The sequence below is a fragment of the Myotis brandtii genome, unplaced genomic scaffold (assembly GCF_000412655.1).
Source record: "Myotis brandtii unplaced genomic scaffold, ASM41265v1 scaffold517, whole genome shotgun sequence".
NCBI classification, from domain to species: domain Eukaryota; kingdom Metazoa; phylum Chordata; class Mammalia; order Chiroptera; family Vespertilionidae; genus Myotis; species Myotis brandtii.
Window position 1 is genome coordinate 900,629 of NW_005369706.1, and position 13,294 is coordinate 913,922.

The 13,294-nt window shown below is 43.1% G+C and overlaps 1 protein-coding gene across 4 annotated transcripts in view; it reads right to left on the reverse strand.

Moving 5' to 3' along the window:
- Positions 1–13,110, reverse strand: part of DNAJC22 (DnaJ (Hsp40) homolog, subfamily C, member 22) — a 68,861-nt gene extending 55,751 nt beyond the window's left edge. Inside the window, exons 1-4 of one of the 4 annotated variants that reach the window (XM_005877332.2) lie at positions 13,017–13,110; positions 11,075–12,032; positions 9,939–10,120; positions 8,800–9,020 (exon numbers count right to left, since the gene is read on the reverse strand). In XM_005877332.2, coding sequence (XP_005877394.1) covers positions 9,941–10,120; positions 11,075–11,914 — 1,020 coding nt within the window. In that variant the 5' untranslated portion in view covers positions 11,915–12,032; positions 13,017–13,110 and the 3' untranslated portion in view covers positions 8,800–9,020; positions 9,939–9,940. The other 3 variants (XM_014548631.1, XM_014548630.1, XM_005877333.1) reach the window with 3 other exon arrangements.
- Between the last annotated feature and the right edge of the window lie 184 nt (positions 13,111–13,294).

The window sequence follows — 13,294 nt, forward strand, 5'->3', positions numbered from 1 at the left end:
GCCAGTCAGGTTTCCGTTACCGTCGGGGCCGGGTCCCTCGCGCCTGAGTTGAGGGGGCTGGGGCGTCGCCAGGGATTGGGATTACGGGAAAGGGAACGGGCTGGAGGAGCAGGTCGAGAACAAACTAGGTAGAAGCGGGGACGGGTGGAACGCGAGCTGCGTCCCCAAGCAGAACGGCCGGTGCCCGGAGAGAGCGGGCAGCGTGGGGGTGGGGGTCGCGCGCTGGGAGTGCAGCCCGAGCTGGAAATGCCGGAAAGAGCCGAAACTCTCCCGGAGGCAGCCGAAGGCGGGCGCCTCGAGGGGCGCCGCGCGAGGGGTTTTCCTCTCTAGGTCCTGGCCCGCACTGGATCTCTCAGGCCGCCCTCCCTTTCGCCTCTCACGTCTCCGCCCGGTGAATTTCCACCACTTTCCCCTTCGCCTCCTTCCAGACCCAAATTTTTACAACAAAAGGCCATTTAAGAGCCACCAGCGGCGGGAAACCGGGAGGTCCGGACTTGGTGGCCGCTCAGCCTCCTGGGAGGCTGGAGGGGGGTGGGACGGGGTGGAGGCGCCGCCCGGGCCCGGAGCGCGGAAACGTCCGGAACGAGTTGGAGGTTCTCCGCCCCGGCCACATGCCCTCCACGCGCGGCCCAATACATTGCTGAGTCGGTTTTCCGACCTCAGCTGTCTGCATCCCTCTCGGCAGCTGCGGTCAGTCTCACCGCCCGTCGAATCTTTGTGTTAAATAGTCCTCTGTCTTCGTGGTCAGATTCCCAACCTCCCCAAGGCCAGAACCACCTTTAATATCTGTGCACCCCCCTAGCCAGTGTCCTGCGTGGGTGAAGCGCTCACCCCACTGGTCAGCCGCCATTTAGGAGCGGCTATAGGCTGGGAATTTAGATAATCGGCATTTAAAAAAATTAATCAGTTCCTTGCGGGGTAGCTCAGTTGGTTTAGAGCATTGTCCCGACACACCAAGGTTGTGGGTTCGACCCCCAGTCAGGGCACATACAAGAAGCAACCAATGAATGCATAAATAAGTAGAACAACAAATTGATGTTTCTCTCTGTCGTCTCTATCCCTCTATAAAATCAATAAATTTTTTAAAAAATTTAATCAGAATCTGTCCTTGTGTTTTTATCTTTTGAGGTCAAACCCTAAGGGGCTGTAGACAAACCGGAGTGTATGTGAATGTGTATAGCCACAGGCACGATGCAGTTTTGGTTTCCACATATTTGTTATTTATTGCAGTTGCAGTACACGTTATAGAGTAATACAGTAAATCTCTATGAAGTCATCTGGGCCTTTGGTTTTAAACTTTGCATGGGGTAGACAGAGACTCAAAAATACCCTGGAGCCCTGAGTGGTTTGGCTCAGTGGATAGAGCGTCGGCCTGCAGACCGAAGGATCCCGGGTTCGATTCCAGTCAAGGGCATGTATGTACCTTGGTTGCGGGCATATCCCCAGTGGGAGGTGTGATCATAATTAAGTGCAAAAGGGTAATAACAAAAAGAGAAACTTAAAAATCAGCAAGGGAAAAGCAGGTAGTTACTTACAAAGGAGCTCCCATAAGACTGTCAACTAATTTCTCAATAGAAACTTTGTAGGCCAGAAGGGATTGACAATAAATATTCAAAGTGATAAAAAGCAAGGACTGTCCTAACTGGTTTGGCTCAGTAGATAGAGAATTGGCCTGCAGACTGAAGGGTCCCAGGTTCAATTCCGGTCAAGGGTACATGCCTGGGTTTCGGGCTCGATCCCCAGTGGGGGGTGTGCAGGAGGCAGCCAAGCAATGATTCTCTCACATCATTGATGTTTCTATCTCTCTCTCCCTCTCCTTTCCTCTTTGAAATCAATAAAAAAATATTTAAAAAAAGAAACAGAAGAGTAAGTCATCCAACCAGTTAGTGCACTACACCATGTGTTGCTTCCTATTGAATATTCTTTCAAAGATTCAAATAGAAATTGACATACTAGGAAGTACCCAATAAGTGGTAGACATTGTTCTAGGCACTAGTTCGCTTACAAAGAAGACTAAAACAATGCCATATCACCAAGCAGAGTATCCAGTTGTAAAAGAGGATATAAGATATTAAATAATCCTGTATAATGAAAGGCTAATATGCAAACTGTCCCCTCGGGAGTTCAACTGACTGGGAGTTCGACTGACCAGGAGTTCGACCGCTCGCTGTGATGTGCACTGACCACCAGGAGGCGGCGCGAAACAAAAGAAGGCCCTGATTGCTAGCCAGGCCTAGGGACCCTACCCATGCATGAATCTCATGCACTGGGCCTCTAGTTAACTATAATAACATGGTAAGTGCTGAAACAGAAAAGTGCAAAGTGTAATGAATGACAAACTCTTTCACAATTCCCTTTCCCTCCCATACCGAGTGGGAACAGGCAGATAAATTCTGGTTAATAGGAAACTTCCTACTAAAGAATGGGACCTGAACCAATGGGATCCAAGATCGTATTCTATAATGGCTGACTTCACCTACCAAAAGTCACTCTGGAAATGCCTTCATTACAGGGCACGTTGCTGCTGCAAAACTAATATAGTTTCTTTGGGAGGAAAATAAAGTCCCCACTCTTGGAAACCTTATGGTCTGTTTAGGAAAGACATTATGCCTCTCATAAGAGAGCCCCTGATTTAACAGGAGAGTTATTTCCATGTGGATACCCCACTCAAAGAGAAGAGGTGGGTTAAGGAGCATGCCTAGGCCCAATCTAGGAGAGTTGTCAAACATTGGAAATTTAACGAGATAAAGAATATCATATTCGCCCTGGCCAGTAGTTCAGTGGTTAGAGCATTGGTCTGAGCACCAGAGGGTCTTGGGTTCCATTCCCTGTCAAGAGCATGTACCTGGATTGCAAGTTCAATCCCTGGCCCTAGTCAGGGCACGTTCAGGAGGCAACAACTATCAATGTGTCTCTGTCACATTGATGTTTCTCTCTCCTCCTCCCTCCTTCCCTTCCACTCTTTCTAAAAACCAATGGAAAAAATATCCTCGTGTAAGGATTAATAAAACAAATAAACAGAGGAATATCATATTTTATAGATCTCCTTCAAGGGAGGATTGAGTGTGGTTGAAAGGAACATTTTACAAAGTCCCTGTGGTGGCAGTAGGTAAGGGTAAGCTCCATCCAAGGATTTTACTCAAACAATAGCCCTCCAGCCAGGTCATTGTGGCTCCATGGTTGAGCGTCGACATATGAATCAGGAGGTCACGGTTCAATTCTCAGTCAGGGCACATGCCTGGCGTTTCAGGCTCGATGGCCAGTAGGGGGCGTGCATGAGGCAGCTGATCAATTATTCTCTCCCATCATTGACTCTCTCCCTCACCCTCTCTGAAATCAATAAAAATATATATATTTTTTAAATAGCCCTTCCAAGGAGGATGGATCACATAGAGCATATGTCTTGCTGACTGGGGTTTGCAAGTACCTCTACTGCAACTCATGGTCCACCTTTGCCCTTTCTCCATGCAGCACTCTACCTCTCTAAAAAGACATTGAACAAATGTCTCAAAAATACTCTGGAGCGTTGGCCTGCAGACTGAAGGGTCCCACGTTCGATTCCAGTCAAAGGCACATGCCTGCAGTTGTGGGTGTGCAGGAGTCAGCCAATCAGTGATTCTCATCATTGATGTTTCTCTCTCTCTCTCCCTCTCCCTTCCTCTCTGAAATCAATAAAAAAAAATTTTTTTTTAAAAATACTCTTTGGAACTTGGTTATAAAGATTAATTTTATCATTGTTCTATATATTACCTATACATTTTTTATTTTGTATGCTATACTTCACAATAAAACAAAGTGAATGTTGCCTTCTTTTAAATAATTGCAAATTGTTTACAATCTATCTACAAATTATATTGGAGGAAAAGAAATGCTGTAATAAATTCAACATAATTCTTGTGACCTACTCTGAAGAAAACAAACCAAAAAACACCAAATTTCTGAAATTATTAGAATAACTGCTAAGGCTTACAAAAGAAGATCATTTTGAAATAACATCCATATGTCTCAGTTCAGCCATAAGGGAATTCATTTATCCCAGGTTACCTAATGATTGAGTGGCAAAACTAGAACTAAGAATAAATTATGACATAATCTTCACCTTGGAAGATATATTCTGCAGATATTAACCTGACCTAATTTGATATGTTTCAAATAGATCCTGGAGATGAGAACTTTTCTTGTGTTTTTATTTTAATTTGGTATTTTGTATCGAAAATGATTGATTGCCACATTCCATGTTTTTATGATGAAGAAAAAGAGGCTCAAGTTAAACAATAATCTGAGAGACTTAAAATTTTACCCATTATTTTGGAGACTTGATAATCAATGACTAACTGAGGAACATGATTTTTCAAAATCTCTGTTGACTAAAGATAAGGCTACAAGACACAGCAGGCACAAAGACTAGTACACTCATAAGGGTGTACTTTTCCCTTTGCTTGGACTACTTCTAATACCTAAGAATATTCATATTGGCAGTCCAAACTGTGTGTATTAGAAAATTAGTTTCATGGGATGCTAAATAGATGTTATCCGAAAAAAACTGTTCCAGTTCCAAATAAGTTTAGGAAACACTAGTCAAAATCAAGTTGAACTGCTTGCTTTACTTCTCAGAGCATTTGATATGGTAATGTGATTTGCTAATATTGAAGGGAATGCACTATATAGTATGCAGCTTTCCCCCAACGAAACTTAATTCTCCCAGAAGACTTCTGTACAGGGTTAATGTTTCTTTGATCATCCATCTATAAAGTTCTATTACAGGGTTTAGATTAGGTTGGCACTTCCCATTTACAGAGAACAAAACTGAGGTCCAAAGACCTCGGTCAGATATCCAAATTCAGTTGTGTATCAGATGTTCAGAGCTGGAAAAGGCCTTAAATTATCAAAGGTTAACTTGTTACATTGCAAAATTAGTGGCAATATGACAGAACCAAAACTCGGATTTTAAACACTCAGTGAGAGTGCCCTGCAGGTTCATCAAAAACTTGAATTTAATCATGTGAATTTATTTCTATGTGTAATATATATAACTAATACTGCTTTTATGTAAGTTTATTCATGGAATTTCAGCATACTCTTTCATTTATACAGTCTGTCACCATTTTATAAAAATTGATAATGCCTCTGTATACTTTTTTTGGTTTATAACCTGCTGTCAACACATTGTCTTATTTTATTGTCTCAACATCCCTGTGATGCAGGCATCATTATCCCCATGTAATAAATGAGGAAACAGGCTTTAAATTGTTAAATAACAAGTTAACACACTTAGTAAATGTTCTATTAGTTAAATTGGGCGAAGATGACCCCTTCCTTCAAGAGGCTTTGGCACGAGACTTACAAACACGAGATGGAATGATTATATGGCAACATGTAAGAAAATGCTAGATAGAATGCTACAAAATTGACAAGAATGCTGAAGGAATTCAAGGGAGAAAGATTACTGGAGATGGAATTAATCAGTGAAGGCATCATTTAGGGATAAACCTTAAGCTGGATCATAAAAGAAATATAAGATTTCAATTAGCAGTAAAAAATTACAGGAAAGAAGAGTGACATCAGTAAAGGCATTAATATGAGAACAAGAAACACACAATGGAAAAGAATTTGAGTTTGAAGGGAGATGAGTCTGAAAGGATTAGTCTCTTAGCTGTTCAAGAAAAGTCCACTCCTAAGAGACAATGGGTTTCCAATCAATTAATATAAAATAATATGGCACCACTTGCAGTTAATTGCTTTCCAACCCAAAATATACAGAAGAGCAGTAAATGTACACTCTCTGCTATGGACCCCAGGAATGAAAAGGAGAAAGACACAAGAGAGGCCAGGTCTAAACTGGTGGTTATGGTGATAGAAGAAAAGGTGGGTGAGTAACATGAGCCTTATTGGCCCTCAGATCTGTGACTGGGAAACATGAATAGAACACATTTAAATGCTACCCCCCCCCAAAAAAAAAAATTTTCTCATTCCTTTATTGATACTTTTTCATCTGAAAGGTGCCTGACCTATTGATGATAGGAAAAAAAATGTCCTTTTAGGCTGTTGTTCCCTACAGCCTTTCTCAGCCCAGAAATGAAACTAAGGTCAGTCACAGAATGAGTTAAAATTAGTCCCTTCCAACTTTCCCACACAAGGCACTGCTTTGTTCTGTTGAAACTTGTCAGGTTTAAATCCAGAAAAGTCAAGGTCTTGCTTAAATGTATAATAATTTGCAAATAAGCAGATGGACTATGGAAACGATGGGTGAGAGGCGAGGAGAAAGGAGAGAATTGGGAGGAAAACAAAAAGGAAAACAAAAAAGAGCAAAAAACCATTGAAATGAATCTCATTTAGCTGAAACCCCATGTAAATTTTCTGCTTTTGTTGTTCAAAACTCACTTTAGCAAAACAAACAAAACCAGTTAGTTGAACAAGTTTCAATTCCTTGCAGTGACTAAAAGAAAGAGATGACAAGGAACAGAAAGAAACAAAAATCTCAGCTTCTCAGGGTGTCAACTTAAACAGCCAAAGCAGTGGCATGAAATGTGTGTTCAAGCAAAGAAACCTCTAACATGAAATACACTGCCCCAGAGTCCCCTAGGAGATCAAATGACAACTAGAAAACATGCTTCAGTTGGAGCTTTCCCTGAATAACATTCACAGTTGCTCTCTCTCCTTCCCCACAAATGGTAATGAACTCTGGTAATAAACCTGCTATTGAGGTGCCACTATCAGATCCTAAAAGAAGTGAAGGCACATATTTTACCCTTGTGACAGCCTTAAGGCGCCATCTGCAGTTCTCAGCTAAGACTGCAATATACCCACACCTCCTGCTAGCTTGTTAGGATCAACCACTAAAGAAAAAAGAAAACAAAGAAATACAAAATTCATGTCAGAGAATCCTCAGAAGCACTGGGTTATAGAGTAGATACAAACATAGGTTTGAAACATAGTGCCTAAGAAAATATCTAAGGGACTTATTGGCTATAAGCTCAATGAGCAATGAGAAAAAGCTAATAAATTCTTAGGCTGCTTGATTTAAAGAATGATATATTGTCCAGACCTTGAGAACTTAATAACCCCACAGTACCCTGTCCTGTCTGTACACGTCTGAGAATTGCATTTAGTTCTGGGCACCACAATTTAAAAGCAATATTGACAAGAGCCATAAAAATGTTCATACCTTTTGACCCAGTAATCCCACCCATGGGAATTTATTCTGAAATAATTCAAGAGAATAGATGAATTAGAAACATAAAGATATTGATGCAGCATTCTTTATAACAAAAATATATATTAATAGCATAAATGTCTCCCAATAAAGGGAATATTATACATTAAAATATTATGTCATTTGAAAAAAAAGATGAATCTTGAAAACATAAGAGAAAGAAGCCAGACACAAAAGGAGATATTGTATGATTCCATTTGTATAAAATATCCAATACAGGCAAATCTATAGAGACAGAAAGTAGATTAGTAGTTGCTGGGAGCTGGTGGGGAAGAATGGAGAATAATTGCTAATGCATATAGAGTTTCTTTTTAGGATGGTAAAAACATTCTGGAATTACATAGTGTTGGTGTTTGCAAAACCTTATGAATATACTAACACCCGCTAAATTGTATACTTTAAAAGGCTGAATTTTATGGCATGTGAATTACATCTCAATAAAATATATATGAAGTCTTCACAAATATACATATATATATATGCTCCTGATTCCATGAGGGGGTTCATAAGTTGACACTCAACCACTGAGTCACACTGGTTGGGCTGTTTTTTGTCTCCTGATTCCATGAGGGGGATAAAACAGTATAAAATTACATTCCCAATATGATTCATGACCTCCTGGTTCATAAGTTGACACTCAACCACTGAGTCACACTGGTTGGGCTGTTTTTTGTTCTTTGTAGCAAAAGATGGCTAATCTAAAAAGAAATTACAACCCTACCTGGCTTGGTTCAGTGAATAGAGCATTGGCCTGCGGACTGAAGGGTCCCAGGTTCGATTCTGGTCAAGGGCACATGCCCAGGTTGTGCGCTCGATCCCCAGTAGGGGGCGTGCAGGAGGCAGCCAATCAATGGTTCCCTCTCATCATTGATGTTTCTCTCTCCCTTCCTCTCTAAAATAAATAAAAAAATATTTTAAAAAGAAAAGAGAAAGAAATTAAAGGGAAACTAATTTCAGTTCAATAAAAGAACAACTTAACTATTACGGATATTCAAAAGGTGGGAAAGGAAGGAAATTTCCTATTCAAGAAAAGCCAAAATGGTCATCTTTGAAGCAAGCTATTCTCAAGATTCTGCATTGGATAGGTTCTTGAGGTAGAGGCCTTCTCAGTTCTCTTCCAACCCTTTTTAAAGGGTCTATAAATTTTTTATTTGTGGCAATGGGAGAATACAAATTTACTGGATTTCACTAAATCAATTCAGGTAGAGACTAAGGAAGACTTCTTGCTTGCTAGTCTTAGTTTTATTTATTTGTTTGTTTGGATGTTTTCTATTGTTGTTATTCCTCACCCAAGGATATTTTTCCATTGGCTGTTAGGGAGAGGGAAAGAGAGAGGGAAAGACAGAGAGAAACATTGATGTGAGAGAAACACATCCATTTGTTGCCTCCTGCAGGAGTCCTGACCAGGGCCCAGGCTGGGGAGGAGTCTGCAACCAAGGTACGTGCCCTTGACCGGAATCAAACCCAGGACCCTTTGGTCCACAGGCCGACGGTCTATCCACTGAGCCAAACCAGCTAGGGCTGGACTTTATCATTATTATTATTATTTATAGAGAATAGTAGCCAAAATAATTCTACTTTTTAAATATATATACTGCTCAGAATTAACTTCCAGAAAAAAAGGGAAAAAAGTGTAAAAGATAACCACACATAAGAAAGAACAAGAACGCGGGAGTAAAAGTATATAATTTTCACATCCTGCACCTGGTCCCAGTCGTCCTCTGCATCCTGGACTGTTTCTTCCACACTTGGCTAGTAACTCAGGAATTCAGTAAGGCTCCTTTCAGATGCTCGAGATGCTGGTTCCCTAGAGTTTCCCCAAAGTCCCCATAAAGTCATATGAGATATAAAATCATGAATTCTTCCATAAGTGCTCATAAAACAATGCCATCTACCCCTTCTCCACTATCCCAATGAACTCTATTTACACCTCTTGTGACACTTAGTTCAAAACACTGAATGAGGTGAACTTTGATATCTGTGTATCTGTGCTATCTTCAACCAGATTGTAAACTCCCCGGGAGCAAGGTGTTGTAGCTCAGAATCAGACCCCAAGTCTGGGGAAGACCGGGGGTCAGCCAGTCCAACCACCCATGTAAAGTTTGAGGGCTCTCCACAATACTCCTCCAAGCAGAGGAGTCTGTACGGGGGGCCTACCCCCTACTCCACAGCAGCTTGTTCCTTCTTGGGGAAAGTGTACCTCCTAGAAAGTTCTATAAACGGAATTAAAATGTTTTCCTGAAATCTTAAAATTTAACATCAGTTTTACCCCTTAGTAATCCACAGAATTGATCAAATCTCTTTTGTCACAGGGTAACTTGTGAAATATTAAACCTTCATATTTTTCCTTCGATCTCCTAATCCAGTGCTTTGCACATAAAAAAAAAAAGTTAAATAACCTTCCTCCCCCACTCATCAATGTTACCAAGAGTGGGATAAGGTGGCATATTTTCTATAAGATATTTTATTGATTTCATAATGTTTTTCATTTCATTATATGGTTTTAAGAAAAATAGGAATACAACAGCCAAGAACTCAGAAATTCAATACATAAATACATTCTTCCACCACAATAGCTTTCTCACCTATTTAAGGTTTTCTCAGTCTCCACTACAAGCAGTTTCTTTAATGCTGTTGGGTGCCCCCTGTAGGCAAAGATAAACTGGGACACACGGCCCAGCTCCGCCAGGAAGAGTCCATCCTCAAAGGGAAATGTTCTTCTCACCTCTAGAATCCCCTGAGTTTCCTGGGCGGACTCAAGGCTTCATACGCAGCCTGGATCTCCAGGAAGTGCCTCTGAGCCTCTTCTGTCTGGTGCGGGTTGTGGTCAGGGTGCCAGATCTTCACTAGCTCCCGATATCTCTGATGTATTTCTTCATTTGTTGCCCCTTCTAAGAGACCCAAAACCTTAGGGAAACAGAAGCTGACAAATTAGAATCCCATAAGTTGTCAGGATACCTGGGCCTTTCTCTGCTCCCTTCTTAAATCAGGCTGTGATATCTCTGGGATCGGCTCCTTCTTGACATGAAAAAGGCCTAGAGCCTCACATTAGAATTCCAGCTCTGGATCTCATGGCAAGAACCAAAATTGGCCTTTAATCACAGCTGCCCATTTTCCAACCTAGAACTTCACACCCCTGACAGGATCTCTTCCTCGCAAAAGAAATAAGCATGTGTGTCCACCAAAGACATGGTCAAGAATGTTCATAGCAGCTTTATTCAGAATAGTCCCCTCCTGGAACCCAAATGTTCATTAACAATAGAGTGGATACATAAATTCTGGTATGTTCATATAATGGGATACTAATTAACAAGAAAACAAGCGTTTTACAATTGTGTGCAACAGTATGAATAAATCTCACAGACATAATGTTGAATGAAAGCAGACACAAAAGAGTACATACTGAATGATCCACTTATACGAAGTTCAAGGATGGGCAAAACTAAACTATGGTAACAGAAGTCAGAATAGAGGTTACTTCCAAGGAAAGGAGTATAGCTTGGGAGGGAACATTCTTAGGGTTGGAATATTCCATTCCTTGATCTGAGTGGTGGTTACATAGGTATATACATAAAGTTAGTAAACTTTGTAGATGTTATACCTCAATGAAAAGTAAATAAAATACACATATTTCCCGCCACTCACTATTAGAGCCTCGGCACCTTCACACCCCAAGAAACCAGGACATCCTCCCGGCCTGACACAGCAGACATGAAAACAAGGGGCACCAGCTCCAATCAGGCTTAGCCTAACTCCCAGACAGGAATGAAAAGGGAAGAAAGCCTTACCTGGTAAGCCAACTGACGCTTCGCCAGCTCCAATCAGGCTTAGCCTAACTCCCAGACGGGAAGAAAGCCTTACCTGGTAAGCCAACTGACGCTTCTCATCCTGAAAACTGCGAACAAACTCATAGAGCTTCTCCCACTCCTGGAAGTAGCCGCTGCTGAAGCCACGATCCCCCACCAGCAGCCTCCAGACACGGTAAGGCAGAAGGAGGACAGACTCCATGAGGCGGCCAAGGAGGGGGAAGAAGTTGAACCAACTCAAGAAGGAGTCCAGGGTCTCTGCCACATAGCTGAGGGTGGCCGCTGTGTTGCAGAGGGCGCTGTATGCCAGCGGGCCGGTGAACGCCAGGTAAGCTAAGCCCAGGCGGTAGAGCCGCACGCTGAGTGTCTCTGACACCATGGAAGCTTTGTAGCGGCGATGCTTCTGGGCTGTGATGCTGGCCACCAAGCTGATGGGCAGAATAGCTATGGGGCGGCCATAGAAGATAGGGGAAGTGAGAAATGCTGCCCCTAGAGTGTTCTTAAAGTCTGAGGTCTGGTTGCCAACAGCAGCCACCAGCAAGACTCCTAAGCCAACTGCCAGTGGGAGGCCCACAATATAGAAGCTGGCCATGAAGGAAAGGCTAATGAGAGCCACAAGGCCAAAATAGATGCCCACTATCATCTGGGCGGCAAAACGAATGGGACTCACAGGGGGTGTCCCGCCTCTTGAACTCTGCCTCTGTCCTTGGGCTCTGTTGGCCTGAGCTACAAAGCTTGGGAGCTTCCAGAACTCCCAGAGCCAGCCCAGCCCACCACCCCCCAGGGTAAGCATCCAGAGCAGGGCATGGCTGTCCCTGCCCAGGTACAAGTGGTGGAGCCCAGCAGGGCCCCCTACAGCCCAGAGGACATAGGTCACCAGGAGCCCCTTGGCCATCCTTTAGGGAAAGTGTCTCAGAATAACTCCAGTGGCACCTGACTTTGCTCAGAGTGCAGAAATCTGTAGTTCTCTGTGAGAATCATGGCCATCATAGCCACAGAGTTATCCCTAGACCCTAGAAGATAGAAAAAAAAGCAGCTTTAAGACCACATCCATGTCTCAACACAGTAACCATTTGTTCTTCCAATAATAGAGTCCAGAGTTTCCTGAGTGTCCCTGAAATGCTGGTTCTTCCATGCCCTTGGGTCTAGCACCTCATGTCTGTTTTTTAACAACCACAGCAACTCCAAATTTAGGAGAGAAAAATGTTTTCAATGCTTTCAGTAGCCCTAGACGGTTTGGCTCAGTGGATAGAGCGTCAGCCTGCAGACTGAAGGGTCCCAGGTTCCATTCAGGTTACGGGCACATGCCTGGGTTGCCGGCTTGATCCTCAGTAGGGGGTGTGCAAGAGTCAGCCAATCAGTGATTCTCTATCATCATTGATGTTTCTATTTCTCTCTCCCTCTCCCTTTCTCTCTGAAATCAATAAACATATATATATTTTTTTTAAAAAACAAAAACAAAATAAATGCTTTCAGCTGAGTAACTGAGAACTCAGAACAGGTACAAAAAATCATAAGCTTACATTTTAGACCTCCCCTGGGACCACTGACCTGGGAATGACTCAATGGGGAGTGGAGTGAATAAGTGTGAATAGGAGGCCCTTCTAAAGTTCCTGCACATTTTGAAAGTTCCTGTCCCCCAATCCAACTCTGACTATGGCTGCCCTCAGACACTGACCCAAGGTTTTAGCCCTTCTCCAGTATTCCAGCTCTCTCCAGGCCAAGAAATCTTCCCACAAGTCAAACATGAAAACAGTCCTCAATTCCCTCCCCTTAAACAGCTCTGGGAAACTACATTTTGACCTGAACCCTGGTGCCCCACAATTCTATCACCTCCTGCCAGGGCCGACTTGGAAAGTCTCTCCAAAGCAGCCATGAATCCCCAGAATATAAAACAAGATGCCAAAGTGTGCCTGCCAGTCTCTCCCTTGCCCTCTACTTAGAGTGGGACTCAGACCACCAGCCAGTCCCTGCTAATCCCGCATGAGCGGCCGTACCTGGGTACCCCGGCTGCCGCTGCCGGGCGCATCAGACCAGTCATTTCCTTGGACCATAGAGTCAAAATGGCCCTTCACTCCGCTCCCACTTCCATCCAAATGGACTTTGTCTTTCTATGTTTGCTGTGTCACGGAAATCGGGTCATTGGGGCCAGGCTCCTCCCCGAGGCCCTGCCCGGCGGCCTCTGGATCACCTCGAGCTCCTCTCACCCGCCCTCTCGGGTAAAGTCGGTTTAAGGTTTTCTGGTCGAATCCAGCCTCCCCCGGCTCCAAGGGGC